The sequence below is a fragment of the Hyperoodon ampullatus genome, assembly GCF_949752795.1.
Source record: "Hyperoodon ampullatus genome assembly, chromosome: 4".
Taxonomy (NCBI): Eukaryota; Metazoa; Chordata; class Mammalia; order Artiodactyla; family Ziphiidae; genus Hyperoodon; species Hyperoodon ampullatus.
In genome coordinates this window covers 65,227,893-65,250,590 of record NC_136917.1, presented here as the reverse complement: position 1 = coordinate 65,250,590, position 22,698 = coordinate 65,227,893, and the positions used below count along the sequence as shown (strand labels likewise).

Here is a 22,698-nt window from a genome sequence, read left to right as displayed (position 1 = left end):
CCAAAAGCCAGTAGATGAGGGACTTCCCTGGTGGCGCAGCGGTTAAGAATCCGCCTGCCAATGCAGAGGACACGGGTTCGAGCCCTGGTCCAGGAAGATCCCATATGCTGCAGAGCAACTAAGCCCGTGAGCCACAGCTACTGAAGCCCACACGCCTAGAGCCCGTGCTCCGCAACAAAAGAAGATACCACAGTGAGAAGCCTGTGCACCACAACAAAGAGTAGCCCCCACTCGCCACAACTAGAGAAAGCTTGCGCGCAGCAACAAAGACCCAATGCAGCAGCCAAAAATAGATAAATAAATTTATTTTTAAAACCCCACAAAAACCAGTAGATGAGGCTGAGAGAGGAGGGCATCCACAAAAACCTGGTTGGGAATTGGAGCCTAAGAGAGGAATTCATGAGTCCATAGTGATATTTAAAAAATGAAAAACAAGGTGGTGGTTGGGGCGGGTGTGAAGGACAAAGCCCTTCCTTATAGTTTAATCTTAACTAATAATTGTAGGAGGAATAATGGAATTAGAAAATTACTCTTTGATAACTATCACTGTAATCATTCATTCATTTAAGAAACATTAATAGAGATGTTAAAACTAATGGAGGAAAAGCTTGATGAGGTTATGAGACATTTACACAGTCTCAGTGTATCTCTTTCCCAAATATTTATTAACAGCAAAGTAGAAAAAATAATATTCTGCCAGGAATATCTCCTGGTAGATACCACCTTTACCAGGAGATTGAAGGTAACATCCTCAGTAATGAAATAAATTGAAATCGTGCCCATCCGATAAGATGCAATGTAAGGAACATATCATCACTTCTGTAATATTGCTGCAAAGATGCATAATCTGATTCTAGTCCTGAAGAAATATTAGGCAAATCCAAATTTTGGAAGACCTTGTATAAAATAACATTTGGTAATTTTTAAAATTACCAGTCATGAAAGAGAAAATCTGAGGAACTGTTCCAGACTGAAAGAAACTAAAGAGACATGACAACAATGTGTAATTCTGAACAATGTGTAATTCTATGTGTAATTCTGAACTGGATCCTATTGTTGTAAAGGACATATTGGAAGAATTGGCAAAATTGAATAGGATCTGAGGACCACATGGTAGTAACATATCACTCTCAGTTTCCTGATTTTTATGGTTGAAAATGCCCATGTTTTATAGGAAATATCAGTGTTGGGATATCAGATCAGCAGCTTATTCTCAAGTGGTTTGGGTGAAAAGTCATGGTGTATACTGTGTTTCTACTTTTCTGTAAGCTTGTGATTGTTTTTTTAAATGTTTTTAAAAACACTTGGTACGTAAAAGGATAAAATTCATTTATTTGAAAAATCCACATAGCTGATCTCCTAATGATGCTGAATAATGGAGGTAGATAATACAGTTCTAGTAAATCAAACAGTATTCTTTTCCTCCTTGTGTGTTTTTTAAATTTACTTAAAAATTTTTTTTTACTTTATACTGGAATATAGTTGATTTACAGTGTTGTGTTAGTTTCAGGTGTACAGCAAGGTGATTCATTTATACATATACATATGTCTATTTTTTTCAGATTTTTTTCCCATGTAGGTTATTACAGATTAATGAGTAGAGTTCCCTGTGATGTACAGTAGGTCTTTGCTGATTATCTATTTTATATATAGTACTGTGTATCTGTTAATCCCAACCTCATAATTTGTCCCTCCCCACCACCACCTTTCCCCATTGGTAACTATGAGTTTGTTTTTGAAGTCTGTGAGTCTGTTTCTGTTTTGTAAATAAGATTTTTTACATTCATAAGATTTTTTACATTCATATATAAGTAATATCATATGATATTTTTCTTTCTCTGTCTGACTTACTTCACTTAGTATGATAATCCATTCATGTTGCTGCAAATGGCATTATTTTGTTCTTTTTTATGGCTAATATTCCACTGTATATATATATTACCACATCTTCTTTATCCATTCATCTGTGGATGGACATTTACGTTACTTCCATGTCTTGGATATTGTAAATAGTGCTGCGGTGAATTTTGGGGTGCATGTATCCTTTCGAATCATGGTTTTCTCCAGATATATGCCCAAGAGTGGGATTGTTGGATCATATGGTAGCTCTATTTTTAGTTTTTTAAGGAAGCTCCATACTGTTCTTCATAGTGGCTGTACCAATTTACATTCCCATCAACAGTGTAGGAGGGTTTCCTTTTCTCCACACCCTCTCCAGCATTTATTGTTTCTAGACTTTTTGATGATGACCATTCTGACCAGTGTGAGATGATACCTCATTGTAGTTTTGATTTTCATTTCTCTAATAATTAGTGATGATGGGCATCTTTTCATGTGCCTGATGGCCATCTGTATGTCTTTTTTTTTTCATTGAAGTATAGTTGATTTACAATGTTGTGTTAACTGCTGTACAACAAGGTGATCCAGTTATACATACATACATATATATATATACACATTCTTTTTTTAATATTCTTTTCCATTATGGTTTATCATAGGATACTGTATGTAGTTCTCTGTGCTATGCAGTAGGGCCTTGTTGTTTATCCATTCTATATATTAAAGCTTACATCTGCAAACCCCAACCTCCCACTCCATCCCTCCTCCAACCCCCTCCCCCTTGGCAACCACCAGTCTGTTCTCATGTCCATGATTCTGTTTCTATTTCATAGATAGGTTCATTTGTATCATATTTTATTTATTATTATTATTACTTTTTAAAATTAATTTTTTAGTTTTGGCTGTGTTGGGTCTTAGTTGCTGTGCGCAGGCTTTCTCTAGTTGCAGCGAGCGGGGGTTACTCTTTGTTGTGGTGCATGGGCTTCTCATTGCAGTGGCTTCTCTTGTTGTGGAGCATGGGCTCTAGGTGCATGGGCTTCAGAAGGTGTGTCATGCAGGCTCAGTAGTGTGGCTCACAGGCTCTAGAGCGCAGGCTCAGTAGTTGTGGCACACGGGCTTAGGTGCTCTGTAGCATGTGGGATCTTCCCGCACCAGGGGTCGAACCAGTGTCCCCTGCATTGGCAGGCAGATTCTTAACCACTGTGCCAACAGGGAAGTCCCTGTATCATATTTTAGATTCCAAATATAAGTGATATCATATGGTATTTGTCTTTCTCTTTCTGACTTACTTCACTTAGTATGATAATCTCTAGTTGCATCCATATTGCTGCAAATGGCATTATTTCATTCTTTTTTATGGCAGAGTAGTATTCCATGGTATATATGTACTACATCTTCTTTATCCATTCATCTGTCGATGGACATTTAAGTTGTTTTTATGTCTTGGCTATTGTGGATATTGCTGCTGTGAACATTGGGATATGTGTATCATTTTGAATTATAATTTTGTCTGTATATATGCCCAGGAGTGGGATTGCTGGATCATATGGCAATTCTATTTTTAGTTTTCTGAGGAACCTCCATACTGTTTTCCACAGTGGCTGCACCAACTTACATTTCCACCAACAGTGTAGGAGGATTCCCTTTTCTCCACATCCTCTCCAGCATTTGTTATTTGTAGACTTTTTAGTGATGGCCATTTTGACTGGTGTGAGGTGGTACCTCATTGTAGTTTTGATTTGCATTTCTCTGATAATTAGCAGTGTTGAGCATCTTTTCATGTGCCTATTGACCATCTGTATTTCTTCTTTGAAGAAATGTCTATTTAGGTCTTCTGCTCATTTTTGGATTGGGTTGTTTTTTTCTGTTGTTGAGATGTATGAGCCATTTGTATATTTTGGAAATTAAACCCTTGTCAGTTGCATTGTTTGCAAATATTTTCTCCCATTCTGTAGGTTGTCTTTTCATTTTGTTCATGGTTTCCTTTGCTGTGCAAAAGCTTGTAAGTTTGATTAGGTCCCGTTTGTTTATTTTTGTTTTTATTTCTATTACCTTGGGAGATTGACCTAAGAAAACATTGTTACAGTTTATGTCAGAGAATGTTTTGCCTGTGTTCTCTTCTAGGAGTTTTATGGTGTCATGTCTTATGTTAAGTCATTAAGCCGTTTTGAGTTTGTTTTTGTGTATGGTGAGAGGGTGTGTTCTAACTTCATTGATTTACATATGGCTGTCCAGCTTTCCCACCACTTGCTGAAGAGACTGTCTTTTTCCCATTGTATATTCTTGTCTCCTTTGTCGAAGATTAATTGACCGTAGGTGTGTGGGTTTATTTTTGAGCTCTCTATTCTGTTCCATTGATCCATATATCTGTTTTGGTGCAAATACCATGCTGTTTTGCTTACTGTAGCTTTGTAGTATTGTCTGATATCTGGAAGGGTTATGCCTCCTACTTTGTTCTTTTTCTTCAGTATTGCTTTGGCAATTCTGGGTCTTTTATGGTTCCATATGAATTTTAGGATTATTTTTTCTAGTTCTGTGAAAAATATCATGGGTAATTTGATAGGGATTGCATTAAATCTGTAGATTGCTTTGGGTAGTGTGGCCGTTTTAACAGTAATCTTCCAATTCAAGAGCCTGGGATATCTTTCATTTCTTTGAATAATCTTCAGTTTCCTACAATTAATGTTTTATAGTTCTCAATGTATAAGTCTTTCACCTCCTTGGTGAGGTTTATTCCTAAGTATTTTATTTTTGGGGTTCTGATTTTATTTTATTTTATTTTATTATTATTTTAAAAATTTATTTATTCATTCATTTTTGGCTGCATTGGGTCTTCGTTGCTGCGTTCCAGCTTTCTCTAGTTGTGGCGAGAGGGGCCTACTCTTTGTTGCAGTGTGTGGGCTTCTCATTGTGGTGGCTTCTCTTGTTTGCAGAGCAGGAGCCATAGGTGCACGGGTTTCAGTAGTTGCAGCATGTGGGCTCAGTAGTTGTGGCTCGCGGGTTCTAGAGCACAGGCTTAGTAGTTGTGGCGCATGGGCTTAGTTGCTCTGCGGCATGTGGGATCTTCCCGGACCAGGGATCGAACCCGTGTCCCCTGCGTTGGCAGGTGGATTCTTAACCGCTGCGCCACCAGGGAAGTCCTGGGTTACAATTTTAAAAGGTATTTTTTTTTACATTACCTTTTTGATATTTCATTGTTGATGTAAAGAAATGCAACTGATTTCTGTATGTTAATCTTGTATCCTGCTACCTGGCTGAATTTATCAGTTCTAGCAGGTTTTGTGTGGAGTCTTTAAGGTTTTCTATATATATTATCATCTGCATATAATGACAATTTTACCTCTTCCCATTTGGATACCTTTTATTTCTTTTTCTTGTCTGATTGCTGTGGTTAGGACTTCCAATACGACGTTGAATAAAAGAGATGAGAATGGGCATCCTTGTTATTTATTTATTTTTTATTTGGCTGCACTGGGTCTTAGTTGTGGCACTCGGGATCTTTGTTGCGGCATGTAGGATCTTTAGTTGCAGCATGCGAACTCTTAGTTGTAGCATGTGGGATCTTGTTCCCTGACCAGGGATTGAACCTGGGCCCCCTACATAGGGAGTGCAGAGTCTTAGCCACTGGACCACCAGGGAAGTCATCTGGGCATCCTTGTCTTGTTCCAGATTTTAGTATGAAGGCTTTCAGCTTTTCACCGTTGAGTATTATATTGGCTGTGGGTTTGTCATAAATAGTTTTTATTATGTTCCCTGTGTACCTACTTTGGTAAGACTTTTTGTCATGAATGGATGTTGAATTTTGTCAAATGCTTTTTCTGCATCTATTGAGATGACATGTGTTTTTTGTCTTTTCTTTTGTTTATGTGGTGTATCACATTGATTGATTTGTGTATGTTGAACCAACCTTGGGAACTTGGGATATATCCCACTTGATCGTGGTGTATGATCTTTTTATGTGTTGTTGGATTTGGTTTGCTAATATTTTGTTGAGAATTTTTGTATCTCTATTCACCAAAGATATTGGCCTGTAATTTTCTTTTTTGGTGTTGTCTTTGGTTTTGGTGTCAGGGTGATGGTCACTTTATAGAATGTCTTTGGGAGTGTTCCCTTCTCTTCCATTTTTTGGAAGAGTTAAAGAAGGATAGGTATAAGTTCTTTGTATGTTTGGTGGAATTCTCTTGTGAAGCCATCTGGTCCTGGACTTCTGTTTGTAGGGAGTTTTTTAATTACACATTCTATTTCACTTCTAGTGATCGGTCTGTTCAAATGATCTATTGCTTCTGGATTCAATTTTGGTAGACTATGTTTTTAGAAACTCATCCATTTCTTCTAGGTTGTTGAATTTGTTGGCATATAATTGTTCATAGTACTCCCTATGGTTTTTTGAATTTCTGTGGTATCAGCTGTTATGTTTCCTTTTTCATTTCTTACTTTGTTTATTTGGGTTCTCTCTCTTTTCTTCTTGGTGAGCCTGGCCAGAGGTTTGTCAATCTTATTTATCCTTTCAAAGAACCAGCTCTTGGTTTTCTTGATTTTTTTTCTATTGCGTTTTAGATCTCTATTTTATTTATTTTCTCTCTGATCTTTATTATTTCCTTCCTCCTTTCAACTTAAGGTTTTGTTTGTTCTTTTTCTTATTTTTTTAAGTGGTAGGTTTATGTTGTTTATTTGAGATTTTTCTTGTTTTTTTTGAGGAAGGAATGTATTGCTATGAACTTCCCTCTAAGAACTGCTTTTGCTGCATCCCATAGTTTTTGTATGGTTGTGTTTTCATTGTCTTTTGTCTCAAGGTATTTTTTAGTTTCCTCTTTGATTTCATTGTTGACACATTGGTTTTTTAGTAGCATGTTGTTTAGTCTCCATGTAATTGTTTTTTTCTCTTTCTTTTTCTGTGGTTAATTTCTCGTTCCATGCTGTTGTGGTCAGAAAAGATGCTTGAGATAATTTCTATACTCTTAAATTTGTTGAGGCTTGTTTTGTGCCAGAGTATGTGGTCAATCCTAGAGAATGTTCCATGTGCGCTTGAAAAGAATGTATATTCTGGGTTTTTTTTGGATGTAATTTCCAAATATCAGTTACGTCTAACTGTTTTACTGTATTATTTAGGATTTCTGTTGCCTTATTGATTCTCTGCCTGCGAGATCTGTCTATTGATTTGAGTGGGGTGTTAAAGTCTTACTATTATTGTAATCCTGTCAGTCTCTTCCTTTGTGTCTCGTAGTAGTAATTTTCTGTATTTGCATGCTCCTGTATTAGGTGCGTGTATGTTGACGAGTGTAAAATACTCTTCATGTATTCTTCCTTTTATCATTATATAGTGTCCTTCTTTATCTTTCTTTATGGCTTTTGTTTTAAAGTTATTTTGTCTGATATAAGTATTGCGACCCCTGGTTTCTTGTCATTTCCATTAACATGAAATGTCTTTTTCTATCCCCTCACTTTCAATCTGTGTGTGTCCTTTGCGGTAGGGTGGGTCTGTTATAGGCAGCGTATTGTAGGCTCTTGTTTTTTTATCCAGTCTGCCACTCTGTGTTGTTTGATTGGAGCATTTAGTCCATTGACATTTAAAGTCATTATTGATAGGTATGTATTTATTGCCATTTTAAACCTTGTTTTCCTGTTGATTTTGTATTTCTTCTTTGTCCCTTTCTGTTTCTTCTTTTGTAGTTTGATGGTTTTCTTTTGTATTATACTTATGTTCTCTTCTTTTTCATTTTTGTGAATCCATTATATGTTTTTGATTTGTGCTTACCTTCTTTTTCAAGTATGTTAACCCCTTCCTATATCGGTTGGGTTGGCCAAAAAATGCCTTCGGTTTTTAAGTGAAAATAAAAGACACATTTTTCAGTTTCACAAGAACGTTATTGAACAATGTAGTCACCCTTTTGTTCCACTACCTAGTGCCATTTTTCAGGCAACTTCATAATTCCATCTTCCCAAAACTTTTTATCTTGTTTTTTTTTTTTTTTTTTATGGTACGCGGGCTTCTCACTGCTGGGACCTCTCCCGCTGTGGAGCACAGGCTCTGGATGCGCAGGCTCAGCGGCCATGGCTCACGGGCCTAGCCGCTCTGTGGCATGTGGGATCTTCCCGGACCGGGGCACAAACCCGTGTCCCCTGCATCAGCAGGCGGACTCTCAACCACTGCGCCACCAGGAAAGTCCAACTTTTTATCTTTTTGAGCAAAGAACTGTTCCAGGTGCCTTTTACAGTCTTCCAGGGAATTGAAATTTTTTCCATTAAGAGAATTTTGTAAAGACTGAAATAAATGGAAATCTGAAGGTGCAATGTCTGGTGAATACAGCGGATGAATCAGAACTTCCCAGCCAAGCTGTAACAGTTTTTGCCTGGTCATCAAAGAAACATGTGGTCTTGTGTTATCCTGATGGAAGATCATATGTTTTCTGTTGACTAATTCTGGACGCTTTTCATTGAGTGCTTTCCGTTGGTCTAATTGGGAGCAGTACTTGTTGGAATTAATTGTTTGGTTTTCTGGGAGGAGCTCATACTAGAGGACTCCCTTTCAGTCCTACAATATTCACAACATCACCTTCTTTGGATGAAGACTGGCCTTTGGTGTGGTTGGTGGTGATTCATTTCGCTTGCCCCACGATCTCTTCTGTTCCACACTATTGTACAGTATCCACTTTTCATTGCCCATCACTATTTGTTTTAAAAATAGAATGTTTTCATTAAGTTTAAGTAGAGAATCGCATGCAGAAATACAGTCAAGAAGGTTTTTTTTTCACTTAACTTATGTGGAACCCAAACATCAAAGCAATTCACATAACCAAGCTGGTGCAGATGATTTTCAGTGCTTGATTTGGATATTTTGAGTATGTCGGCTGTCTCCTGCATGGTATAATGTTGATTGTTCTCAATTAATTTTTTGATTTGATCACTATCAACTTGGCCTGCCTGACCGTGGAGCATCGTCCAGCAAGAAATCTCCAGCACAAAACTTCGCAAACCACTTTTGACACGTTCAGTCAGTCACAGCACCTTCTCCATACGCTGCACAAATCTCTTTTTGCGTTTTGGTTGCGTTTTTACCTTTCTTGAAATAATAAAGCACAGTATACTGAAAGTGTTGCTTTTTTCCTTCCATCTTCAATATTAAATGGCTACACAAAAATTCACCAATTTTGAGAAGTCTTTTTTTAAATGCACGCTGATATGACAACTGTCACATACAATCTAACAAAATTGTTTTGAATGAAGTTAAAGAGAGCTAAGTGCTACTAGAGCCATCTTACAGAAAAAAAACGAATGAACCTTTTGGCCAACCCAATATTTCCCTTAGACTGGTAGTCATATAAGCTCAAACACATAGTAGGAAAAAAAAAATCTATATTTTCTTACTCTTCTCTTCATATTATGATTTTGGTGTCCTCTTTTACATCTTCATGATCATTCTTTTGCTCTTCATTGTGGTTATCATCACTTTCACAGAAATATTTTGATTTTTTTTTATTTATTTTTTTAATCTGTGTACTGGCTTATTTAAGTGATTTACTTTCCAATTGTGATTTTCTCTTTCCTGTAGATTCTTCTTTTTTATTTAGAGAAGACCTTTCAATATTTCCTTTAGGGTAGGTTTAGTATTGCTGTATTCTTTAGTTTTTGCTTTTCTGAGAAATTCTTTACCTCTCTATTCTTTTTTAATTTATTTATTTTATTTATTTTTATTTTTGGCTGTGTTGGGTCTTCGTTGCTGAGCACAGGCTTTCTCTAGTTGTGGTGATGGAGGGCTGCTCTTCGTTGCAGTGTAAAGGCTTCTCGTTGTGGTGGCTTCTTGTTGTGGAGCACGGGCTCTAGGTGCGCGGGCTTCAGTAGTTGTGGCTTTTGAGGTCTAGAGTGCAGGCTCAGTAGTTGTGGCACATGGGCTTGGTTGATCCGCCGCATGTGGGATCTTCCCAGACCGGAGCTCAAACCCGTGTCCCCTGCATTGGCAGGCGGATTATTAACCACTGCACCACCAGGGAAGCCCTCCTTCTGTTCTAAATGATAATCTTGCTGGGTAGAGTATCCTAGGTTGCACGTTTTTCCCTTTCAGGACTTTGAATATGTCTTGCCACTCCCTTTTGGCCTGCAATGTTTCTGTAGAGAAATCTGCTGATAGCCTTGTGGAGTCCACTTGTAATTAACTCTTTGTTTTTCTTTTGCTGCCTTTAAAATCCTCTCTTTGTCTTTAAATTTTGCCATTTTTATTATGATATGTCTTGATGTAGGTCTTTTTGGGTTTATCTTGTTTGGAACCCTCTGTGCTTCCTGAACCTGCATATCTGTTTCCTTCAGGTTTGGGAAGTTTTCAGCCATAATTTCTTCAAATACATTTTTGATCCACTTTTCTCTTTCTCCTTCTGGGATCCCTGTTATGTGTAGATTGGAATGCTTTATATTATCCCATAGGTCTCTTATGTTGCTTTCTTTTTTTTTTTTTTTTTTTTTTTGATGTGGCTTTTTCTGTCTGCTGTCCTGATTGGGTGGTTTCTGTTATTCTATCTTCCAGGTCAGTTATTTGTTCTTCTGCATTGTTCATTCTGCCATTCATTGCTTTTAGCTCAGCTTTTGTCTCTGCAAATGAGTTTTCTAATTTTTCTTGGTTCTTCTTTATAGCTTCTTGTTCCTTTTTACAGTATTCTACATTTTCATCAATAGTCTTTCTTAATTCTTTTAGTATTTTCATTATCTCCTTTTTGAAACTGGTGTCTATTAGAAGAGGTGTGTTTCATTGTTCTTTCAGGGGAATTCTCTTGGTCTTTGGGAGTGGTTGCTGTGCTTCTTCATTTTATTTATACTTCTCTTACTTTGTGAGTTTAGGAGAAACAATTATATACTGTGGTTGCGGAGGGCTATTTATACGTGGGGGTGTTCCTCTGTAGCTTGTGTGAGTTTAATATATTTGGTGCAAGGGCTCTTTTTAGTATGGATGCCTATCGCCTCTTTCCTCAGCATATGCTTGTTGTTATTTCCTTGATAGCAGGTGTGCAGATGGGGCAGCTCATGCCTGGTCCTCAGGTTTGTGGTGGTGGCTCAGGGGCACCCTAAGAGCATATCATGGGAATTGAGGTGGCTTGTGACCACTCCTGGAGTCCAGGCAGGCAGCGGCAGGGCCTCAGGACCACTCCTGGGGTCCTGGAGGGAGGCAGCGAGGCTCGCAACCCCTCCTGGGGTCTGGAGTGGAGGCAGTGGGGGCTTGCGACCACTCCTGGCATCTGGACGGGTAGTGGCAGTGGGTTGAAACCACTCCTGAGTTCTGGGAGGGAGGCAGCGGGGGCCAGGAGACCACTCCTGGAGCCCGTGCAGGCAGTGTCGTGCCCTCTGAGACCACACGCACAGGGAGAAAGGCTACAATCTAGGTCCTGCCCCTCCTCTCATGCACCCCCAAAACAATGGCGACGGGCCTCTAAGGCAGCCCAGGCTTCCTCTGAGTACACCCTCAGTTGCGCTCACACTGGATTCCAGTCCCCCTGCAGGCTGTTTCCACACAGCCAACCCTAGTCCTCTCTCTGGTTCTGATCTCCGAATCCAGAGTTCCATCACCCAGCCCCTGCCCACACTGGTGGAAGAGTGTCTCAGGCTAGGGAGTGCAGGGTGGCAGCACTGACCATCTGTGTAGTTCTCCCTCTGCTCTGGCTGCCACAAACCCAGTGCTGCATTCACTTATGAGGCTCAGAAACTCCCCTTCTGTCCTAGCCAGTCTCCCCACTGGTGAGGGAGTTCCCAGGGTACAGGAACCTTTCCTCTTTCACAGCTCCCTCCCAGGGGCGCAGGTCCCATCCCAATTCCTTTCTCGCTTTTTTTTTCTTTTTTCCTACCTGCTTACTGGAGATTTTCTTGCCGTTTCAACAGTCTGAGGTCTTCTGCCAGCTTACAGTAGATATTCTGTGAGAATCATTCCACGTGTAGATGTATTTTTGATGTATTTATGGGAGAAGGGGAGCTTCATGTCCTATTACTCCACCATCTTGATCACTCCTCTGTGTGTCTTCTTTGGAGAAGTGTCTAGTTAGATTTTCTGCCCTTTTTTTTTTTTTAAGAAGATGTTGGGGATAGGAGTTAATTAATTAATTATTGCTGTGTTGGGTCTTCATTTCTGTGCAAGGGCTTTCTCTAGTTGTGGCAAGTGGGGGCCACTCTTCATCGCGGTGAGTGGGCCTCTCACTATCACCGCCTCTCTTGTTGTGGAGCACAGGCTCCAGATGCGCAGGCTCAGTAGTTGTGGCTCACGGGACTAGTTGCTCCGCGGCATGTGGGATCCTCCCAGACCAGGGCTCGAACCCGTGTCCCCTGCATTGGCAGGCAGATTCTCAACCACTGCGCCACCAGGGAAGCCCTCTGCCCATTTTTTGATTGGGTTGTTTGTTGATATTGAGCTGTTGAGCTGTTTGTATATTTTGGAGATTAATCCCTTGTCAGTCACATCATTTGCAAATATTTTCTCCAATTCTGTGGGTTGTCTTTTCCTTTGTTTATGGTTTCCTTTGCTGTGCAAAAGTTTGAAGTTTTATTAGGTCCCATATGTTTATTTTTGTTTTTATTTTCATTACTCTAGGAGGCGGATGTAAAAAGATATTGCTGTGATTTATGTCAAAGAGTGTTCTGCCTATGTTTTTCTCTAAGAGTTTTATAGTATCGAGTCTTACATTTAGGTCTTTGATCCATTTTGAGTTTATTTTTGTGTATGGTGTTAGAGAATGTTCTAATCTCATTCTTTTAGATGTGGCTCACCAGTTTTCACAGCACCACTTATTAAAGAGACTTTTTTCCACTGTATATTCTTGCCTTCTTTTTTGTAGATTAATTGACCATAGGTGTGTGGGTTTATTTTTGGTCTTTCTATCCTGTTCTGTTGATCTGTAAGTCTGTCTTTGTGCCAGAACCATACTGCTTTGATTTCTGTAGCTTTATAGCGTAGTCTGAAGTCAGGGAGCCTGATTCCTCCAGCTCTGTTTTTCTTTCTCAAGATTGCTTTGGCTATTCAGTGTCTTTCTGTATTTTGAATGATATGTAATCTCATTTATTTTGGTTGTTTTTCTTTTATTTTTTCATTTTTGATGATTAAGATTGCCTATATATTTTCTTTCAGAACTAATGTTCTGATACTTACTAAGGTAGCATAATTTTTCTCTCTTTACCTTCAAAGGTTGCTCAAGAAACAGATGTTAGAGCACAGATTCGTCTGCAGTTTCGTGATGTCAATGGAGAACTTGTAGCTGTGCAGAGATCTATGGTTTGTACTCAGAAAAGCAAAAAGACAGAATTTAAAACCCTGGAAGGAGTCATTACTAGAACAAAGTAGGTGTTTATTATATATTTGAATTATCTGTTCATTTTTTTGTCTTTAGGTCTATAAAACTATGTTTTTTCCTACTACTTTAAGTTTATTTTAGGGGAGCTTATTAATTTTTTAACGAACTTTACCTTTAGAGCTGTTTTAGTTTCTCAGCACAACTGAGCAGAAAGTAGAGATCCACCTTGACTCTTCACCTGCGCAGCCTTGTCCACTATCAACATCTAATTTTTTATTTGATATGATTTATCAGTTAAACAGAATGATCCCATTAAAGACTTAGTGATAATGCTCCACTCCTTTGAGTAATTTATGGACAGTTGCTGAATTGAAGGTGCATAATCACTCATATATAGACTGAATGAATGAAAAGTGCTAGTAATCATGTCTATAGGGAAGGATGAGATAAGCAGACAGGTCCCTTTCAACTGTTGTCATTCTGTTAAGGGCAGGTATCATATTGTAATGGGTATGTATATTGGAATTAGGTAGGCTGCCCTGAATTCATGGCTTTATCCTTGTTGAGCAAATTACTTATCATCTTATCCCTCCCTTTCATTTATTCATTTGTTAAACTAATTAAATAATTTCTTTATTTAACCAATAATGTGTCACACCTGTTATGTGCTAAATACACTGTACTAGCTACTGGCTTTTAAACATACTCAGGTCTCTCCCACAACCTCAGATTTCATTTCACTCCAGTTACGGTCTGTCTCCATCTTCCCCTTTACAGGCAATTTTTTCAAAAGAGTTGTTGATACTCACTGTCTCCATTTCTTGACTTCCTCCTGACTCCTACTCTAGCCCCATTCTTGTACTGAAAGAGCTCCAACTAAGGTCACAAATAACCTCTGTGTTAATTAGGATAATGCTATTGCTATACAAAATAGACCTCCTTATCTCAGTGAATGACACCCCCATCCATCCAGTGACACGAACCTAAGTCTGTCTTGACAGCTTCCTTCAGTTCATTACCAAGTCCTATGGATTTCGCCTAACTGGCTCTTCAGTCTGTTTCTCTCCATCTCTATGAGAACCGTTCTTGTTCAAGGTACCATCATCTTTCCCTGGTCTAATGTCTTAATCTCCTGGTCTATCTTTGTCCATTCTGTCCCCCTACAAAACATTCTTAGTACATTCAGTGTACCATTTTCAGAATACATATAAAATGACAGTAAAGACAGATACTGCATCCACTCGCCTAATCTAGTTGTTAACAGATACTGGACAGACGATATGAAAGAAAATGGTCAATTTATCCTTCTGATGAAAGATGCTGAGAGATCTCTTGGAATCCAAGGGCAGGGATGCTTCTGGCCCTGGGTATAATGAAGTAGGGAACTTATTTAAAAGACCCTGAGGCAGTTCTCTCTATTTGATTGCTTTGTCAATGTGACCGTAGAACTTAGGTCTGTTGATTAAGAATCTTCCTTGGATTTGCTTGGATGGGCATAACTAAGGTTTGCCTTTATACTCCTTTTACTGTGTGTCTTTTACTGAACAATCCCTTATCTAAGCTGTACAGTCAAAAAGAAAACAATACAAAAGTAATTGGCAAAAATTATCTTTCTTCTAAATTAATATAATTTACACTTTGAGAACTTATTTACCATAAAATAAAAATAATAAAATATTACATATAAGGCAAATATTTTTAAAGTTTTAGTAATGTACATTTCATGTATATACAACTCATTTTTTATACTATCAAAAATTTATTTCATGAGAAAAGTCCAAATATATTGCTGCTTTCCTAAGATTTTATTCTGAATAATTGTGGTAAGGTTAATTGATCTTTCTTTTCCTCCTATTTAAATATATACCTATTTTTCAGCAGTGAGGTTTTACTGACCTTACAGAATAAATTGGTGACTTTAAATAAATAAATAAATAATAAACTGTACAGTCTTCAGATGTTTTCAAGTACCTTTGCCTGTCTGTTATGTATCATCATGTGTTTTTTGTTTTTTGTTTTTTTGCGGTGCGCGGGCCTCTCACTGTTGTGGCCTCTCCCATTGTGGAGCACAGGCTCCAGACGCGCAGGCTCAGCGGCCATGGCTCACGGGCCCAGCCACTCTGCAGCATGTGGGATCTTCCTGGACCGGGGCACGAACCCGTGTCCCCTGCATCGGCAGGCGACCTCTCAACCACTGCGCCACCAGGGAAGCCCAAGAGTTATACCTTTTAATATGAGAAAGCTATCCACAGGGAGTGGATGAGGGGCCTCTATTTTTTGTTTTTTTTTTTTTTTGCAAGTACAGCATGAAAGATTGACTAAGTAACAGAATATTTTACATAAGTTCTTGATTTTCATTTTCTATAGGCATGGCGAAAAGGTCAGTCTCAGCTCCAAGTGTGCAGAAATTGACCGAGAGATGATAAGTTCTCTTGGGGTTTCCAAATCTGTGCTAAATAATGTCATTTTCTGTCACCAAGAAGAGTCTAATTGGCCTTTAAGTGAAGGAAAGGCTTTGAAGCAAAAATTTGATGAGATTTTTTCCGCAACAAGGTTTGTAACCTTTAATTAGATTTTGTAGTCCATTAAGTTATTGAGCCAGAGTTGCAATTTGGATGCCTCTTTTTTTTAAACAGAAAGAAATTGTAAAGCAAGAAAGTCAGCAGTTATTACCTCTTATCCAGTGGCAACCAGTCAGCATATTTCCTTTCAGTTTTCTTTCTTTGCATCTTTATTTACCTGGTTGACAGTATATATGTAACATTTGTACTTACTATTATGTCATAAGCATTTTCTGAGTTATTAAAAACTCTTTGTAAATGTAATCTTAATGACTGCATTATAGTCCATTGTTTGAATATACTATAATTTGCTTAGCCAGAAATTTGATTTTTATTTAATATCTTCAAAGGTACATTAAAGCCTTGGAAACACTTCGGCAGGTACGTCAGACTCAAGGTCAGAAAGTAAAAGAATGTCAAACAGAACTAAAATATCTGAAGCAAAATAAGGAAAAAGCTTGTGAGATTCGCGATCAGATTACTAGTAAGGAAGCCCAGTTAACATCGTCAAAGGAAATTGTCAAATCCTATGAGAATGAACTTGATCCATTGAAGGTAATTTGGTTTGTTGTATGCTGAGGAGAAGGTCACCATTTACTGTGGTATCTCTCACCCGAAAAGCATTATTTTTCTGTGCATTTGAATGGTGTGTATATTTCTTGAAAAAATTATCAGAGACTATATAATGTTATGGTTCATGTCTTACGTCTGTATTTAAGTTGCCCAAAGAGCTTGGGTTTGAGGGTAAACAAATTTGTAGCATCATATTAAATTAGTAATGTAGATCACTAATTCTTAAATATCAGTGTAATGGCTCAACCTTACAGTTCTGTATTCTTAAGGAGACTTTTTTTTTTAATTGACAGGTCTTTCTAGGGAATTTTTATAATTTGCAGGATGTTCTTGACATTGCACAAAATTTGAAATTGGTGCAAAATGTGTTGATATATTTGCAAATGAGTTAGCTTTCTAAATTCTGTGCTTTATAAGTAAGATCTTAAAGAAATCCCATTTATTCATTTCACAAGCATTTATTAAGTGTTTCCTGTGCTCCAGGGTATACTATGCTTGGGGCTGTAGGTACAAGGAGAGCTACAGTAGTGTCCTTGCCCCTTAAGGTATTCCTAGTCTAAATAAGAGCATTCTTAAAAATGGCTTTTTAAAGTTGCAGATAGTGGGAGATTAAAAAAAAAATTTTTTTAATGATTGCTTTAGTTTTTTAAAACTCACCTATAAATGCTGGTGTAGATCTTGGAATTGTAATATGGAAAAACTTTTACTTTCTGTCCCAGTGCCCATTGACATGAATGCATCTTTTTTTTTTTTTGCGGTATACGGGCCTCTCACTGTTGCGGCCTCTCCTGTTGCGGAGCACAGGCTCCGGACGCACAGGCTCAGCGGCCATGGCTCACGGGCCTAGCCGCTCCACGGCATGTGGGATCTTCCCGGACCGGGGCACGAACCCGTGTCCTCTGCATTGGCAGGCGGACTCTTAACCACTGCACCACCAGGGAAGCCCATGAATGCATCTTTTAGTGAATATTTATTGTTTTGTGCATAGCACTGTGCTAGGTGCTCTTGAGGATAAGGAAGCCAAAGACTTAGACCTTGCTTTTAATGATCTTATAGTCTAGTTGGAGAAATAAGGACTATATTTTAAAAGATAGTTAGGATTACAAAGAAGTAAAGTGAAGAGCTATGTGAATGATATAGTTTAGAACAGAGGTTCCCAACCCCTGGGCCATAGACCGGTACTGGTCTGTGGCCTTTTAGGAACCAGGCTGCACAGCAGGAGGTGAGTAGAGGACAAGCCAGCAAGCTTCATTTGCTGCTCCCCATTGCTCGCATTACTGCCTGAACCATCACTCCCCCAGCCCTGCCCCAGTCTGTGGAAAAATTGTTTTCCACAAAACCGGTCCCTGGTGCCAAAAAGGTTGGGGACTGGTTTAGAACATAGGTTCTTTAAGAGCTAAAAGATGGTGACTGTGGCACAAGTGAGAAAAGAAAAGAAAAAATGGATAAATTGGACTTCATCAAAAGAAAAACCTTTTGTTCTACAGACTATACCATCAAGAAAGCAAAAACACAACCCATAGAATGGGAGAAAATATTTGCAAGTCATATATGATAAGGAACATCTATCTGGGTTATATGAAGAACCCAATAAAAAAAAGTAACACAATTTGAAAATGCACAAAGGCTCTGAATAGATATTTCTCCAGGGAAGATATGTATGTGTCCAATAAGCACATGAAAAGATGCTTGACATCATTATTCATCAGGAAAATGCAAATCAGAATCACAATGAGCTATTACTTCACACCCACTAGAATGGCTAAAAGTCAAAAAGATAGGTCATAATTATTGAAAAGGATGTGGAGAAATTGGAACCTTCATACATGATGGTGGGAATGTTAAATGGAGCAGCCACTTTGGAAAACAGTTCAGCAGTTCCTCAAAATGTTAAGCATAGGGACTTCTCTGGTGGTGCAGTGGTTAAGAATCCACCTGCCAATGCAGGGGACATGGGTTTGAGCCCTGGTCCGGGAAGATCCCACATGGTGGAGCAGCTAAGCCCGTGTGCCACAACTACTAAGCCCACGTGCTACAGCTACTGAAGCCTGTGCACCTGGAGCGTGTGCTCCACAGCAAGAGAAGCCACTGCAATGAGAAGCCTGCATGATGCAACGAAGAGTAACCCCTGCTCACCGCAACTAGAGAAAGCCCACATGCAGCAGCAAAGACCAAATGCAGCCAACAATAAATTAAAATAATAAATAAATTAAAAGAACATGTTAAACGTAGAGTTACCATATGACCTGGCCATTTTACTCCTAAGTATCTTATACCCAAGAGCAATTAAAATGTACATCTGTACAAAAACTTGTATAGGAAAGTTCATAACAGCATTATTCATAATAGCCAAAAATGGAAACAATTCAAATATCCATTAACTGATCAATAAAATGTGGCATATCCATACATGGAATATTATTCAGCTTTAAAAAAGAATGAAGTTCTGATACAAGCTACAGTAGGCAAGAACCTTGAAAACATGTTAATTGAAGGAAGCCAATCATAAAAGACTACATAATTGTATAATGCTGTTCCATTTATTTGAAATGTCCAGAATAGGCAAATCTAAAGAGACAGAAAATAGATTAGCAGTTGCCTAGGGTAGTAGGTAGAGAGGAATAAATAGTGACTGCTTAAGGGCACAGAGTTTCTTTTTTGGAAGTGAAAATGTCATGGGGGATGGTTGTACAACTCTGAATATACTAAAATATGTTGAACTGTACACTTTAAATGGGTGAATTGTATGGTGGGTGAGTTCCATCTCAATAAAGTGATTTTTAAAGTGATGGCCTGGCCTTTGGGATGGAACCGCCATCTTCCAGTAATTCACCAAAATGACCAACACAAAGGGAAAGAGGAGGGGCACCTGCTATATGTTCTCTAGGCCTTTTAGGAAATATGGAGGTGTTCCTTTGGCCACATACATGCAAATCTACAAAAGTGATATTGTAGATATCAAGGGAATGGGCACTGTTCAAAAAGGAATGCCCCACAAATGTTACCATGGCAAAACTGGAAGAGTCTACAGTGCTACCCAGCATGCTGTTGGCATTGTTGTAAATAAGCAAGTTAAGGGCAAGATTCTTGCCAAGAGAATTAGTGTGCATGTCAAGCATATTAAGCACTCTAAGAGCCAAGATAGCTTCCTGAAACAGTCTGAAGGAAAATGATCAGAAAAAGAAGGAAGCCAAGCAGAAAGGTACTTAGATTTAGCTGAAGTGCCAGCCTTCTCCACCCAGAGAAGCACGCTTTGTGAGAACCAATGGAAAAGAGCCTGAACTGTTGGAACCCATTCCCTATGAATTCATGGCATGATAGATGTAAAGAAAATAAAAGACCTGAATTGTTAAAAAAAAAAAAAAAAAAGTGATAGCCTGGAATGGAAAGCTATCACAAGACCTTCAAGGGAGAAGCTGATCTGGGCCATAAAGATGGGGAAAAATCAAATTGACAGACTAGAAGCTATTTTATATATGTTTGTTTTGTTTTTTGTAATCTTTTTTTAAAATTTATTTATTTGTTTATTTATTTGGTTGCGCCAGGTCTTAGCTGCAGCGGGCAGGCTCCTTAATTGTGGCTTGCCAGCTCCTTAGTTGCAGCTCCAGGGCTCCTTAGTTGTGGCATGTGAACTCTTAGTTGCGGCATGCATGTGGGATCTAGTTCCCCGACCAGGGATCGAACCCGGTCCCCCTGCATTGGGAGCTCAGAGTCTTATCCACTCTGCCACCAGGGAAGTCCCTGTATGTTTGTTTTTATTTTGTATTTTTTTCTTTTAAAACTAATATGTGCTCACAATGAAAAAATTATGGAAGAATATTAGTTGAAAAGTAAGAGATGCTCTTCCTACTCCTCATGTCTGACCTCCCACATATATCTTATGATCAGGTGGGTTTTCTTGCAAAAATACACTACATGTGTGTATACAAACATGCACGTGTATATATGTACATATTCACAAATACAAGCTTATTAAAACAGGACTGTGAGGAAGAGCCTGGGTTAAGTAAATCAAGGTAAAAGGAGTGGGAGCTAGGATTTGCAGTCAGATTATGAAGAGCCTAATGGGTTTAGAATTTAGTGCAATAGACATAAGAGTGAGAAAAAATATGTTATATTTTAGAAGTAGTTGTTCTAATAACTGTGTGTAGGTACTGTGGTAGTTACCAAGATATTGGAACACGTTTTATTTTCTTCAGGAGCAGCCTGGTTGGAAAGATGACAAGCACATATAAGGCAGAAAAAGGCAAGAGCTGTGAGAGCTTTGAGGAGGAAAGAAGAGAAAGTCTGGGGTGGCCAGAGAGGATTTCATAGGACTGAATTTGGGGTATCATTTTGTTGACTTTAAGTAGATTGGTAATTACAGATATGGTGACAGTAAAATGCAGGCTGTCTTTGAACAGTATCAAGGAAATCCTCATAGTTGAATTGGAGCATTTGTATAGGAAATAATGTCAGGGTAGAGCTAAGTGATAATACCTGGTATTTATTGAGCAGTGCCAGGATTCTAAACAAGGCTGTAGCAAACGTTGAGGTGTTTGTTTATTTATTTATTTGTATTTAATTTTGGCTAGTCCAAGGGTTTAATCTTACTCTCTGTATCTTTAGAGCCTAGCCTGGTGCCTGACACTTAGCAGGTGGTTCAGTAAATATTTATTAAGTGGATGATTTCCAAAGTCCTTTTTTTTTTTTAGCTCTGAATTAAAAGGATTCTTCCCTTCATAGAACTCAGCATAAAGCTTGAATCAGATCATCTTCCCAGCAGCCATCCAGAAGACAGCTCCATTTCAGTACTGCACTATAATTCATGCTTTCCCATTTTTACAGATTTCCTACATTTTCAGGAACTCTCTCATAAACTACTTTATTCCCATACCACCACATCCTATCCTGACCTTGGCCCACTTAGGCCTGTTTTCCTTTCTTGCCCTCAGTGGAAATGGCTTGAGAAATTTGTTTTCAAGTTCAAAAGCACCCTCTGGCCCTCTTATTTATTCTTCCACACATAAGTTCATGATCCTTGTGCACCTTATAGCCCAAGTGCCTGATTCTTTTGTCTTATTTCACACACCTAAGCTTTGAACACTGCTGCTATATTTTTTGTTGTCTTTCTATTTGTTTTAGCTTCTTTTACTAGGTTGTGTGCTCTGGGGATAGAGCCTGTGTTTTGTGCTCTGGGGTTCGAGCCAAAACACAGATGTCAAAGAAGGAATCCCCAGCATCTAGTTACTGGCTGGATTTAAGGAATGAATCAGCTAGAGATGTCACAAAAGATCTAAGCCAAGATAATTTTTTAAATTTATTTTATTTATTTATTTTTGGCTGCTTTGGGTCTTCGTTGCTGCACACAGGCTTTCTCTAGTTGCAGCAAGCAGGGGCTACTCTTCATTGTGGCACGTGGGCTTCTCATTGCAGTGGCTTCTCTTATTGCGGAGCATGGGCTCTAGGCGCGCGGGCTTCAGTAGTTGTGGCATGCGGGCTAAGTAGTTGTGGCTCGTGGGCTCTAGAGCGCAGGCTCAGTAGTTGTGGCGCATGGGCTTAGTTGCTCCACGGCATGTGGGATCTTCCCGGACCAGGGATTGAACCCGTGTCCCCTGCATTGGCAGGTGGATTCTTAACCACTGCGCCATCAGGGAAGCCCCAAGATAATGTTAATGCTGCCACAATACAGTGAAAACATTCATAGAAACCGAGTAGTTTCTGAGAAGTAGGGTACCATAACAGAGGTGTTAATATTCATTGCTCTTAAGAATTAATCCAGTTCTCTTTGTTAGATTGCTCAAAGATATTTTGTGAACACAGAATTTTTTTCACAGGTGTCGTGAATGGTCCTGTTCATTGAGGGCCTACTGTATGCCCAGTTGCTGATCAAAGTGTGTTAAAATGTATTATGTGAGCCCCACAGTAACCCCATGAAGTTGCATAGATGAGAAAAGTGAGGCACAGGTATTCACATTGGAAGTAAGGGGTAAAGCCAGGATTTGATTCCAGGCTTCTCTGATTCCTAAACTGATACTTCTTTTTTCTTTAATCAGATTTATTGAAATATAATTTACATTTAGTAAAATCCACGCTTTTGAAAGTATATGATTTGATGAGTTTGGGCAAATGCATACAGTAGCATTACTATCAGTACAGTCAAGATATAGAACATTTCCACCCCAAATAGTTCTCTCAAGTCTATTTGTAGTCGGTCCCCTACCTCCATTTCCAGCCCTTGGTAATCCCTGATTTGTTTTCTGTCAGTATAGTTTTGCCTTTTCCAACGAATGCCACATCAGTGGAATCATACATTATATAGCCTTTTGTGTCTGACTTCTTAGCATAATGCTTTTAAATTTATCTATGTGGTTGCATGTACAAGTAGTTCATTCCTTTTTATTGCTGAGGGTATTCCATTGTAAGGATATATTACAGTTTGTTCATCCATTCCTTTGTTGATGGACTTCAGGTTGTTATCAGCTTTT

The 22,698-nt window shown here is 38.8% G+C and overlaps 1 protein-coding gene and 1 pseudogene across 2 annotated transcripts in view; both read left to right on the top strand.

Annotated features, from left to right (window-relative positions):
* Positions 1–22,698, top strand: part of RAD50 (RAD50 double strand break repair protein) — a gene marked incomplete at its 5' end in the record, with an annotated part of 105,479 nt that overhangs the window by 17,626 nt on the left and 65,155 nt on the right. Inside the window, 3 exons of the mRNA XM_079702373.1 lie at positions 12,992–13,143; positions 15,465–15,650; positions 16,009–16,213. Coding sequence (XP_079558499.1) covers positions 12,992–13,143; positions 15,465–15,650; positions 16,009–16,213 — 543 coding nt within the window. The remainder of the gene's footprint in view (positions 1–12,991; positions 13,144–15,464; positions 15,651–16,008; positions 16,214–22,698) is intronic.
* LOC307052410 (large ribosomal subunit protein eL21-like) lies at positions 19,069–19,896 on the top strand (annotated as a pseudogene). The gene has a single exon. The product of its transcript is annotated as a large ribosomal subunit protein eL21-like (transcript).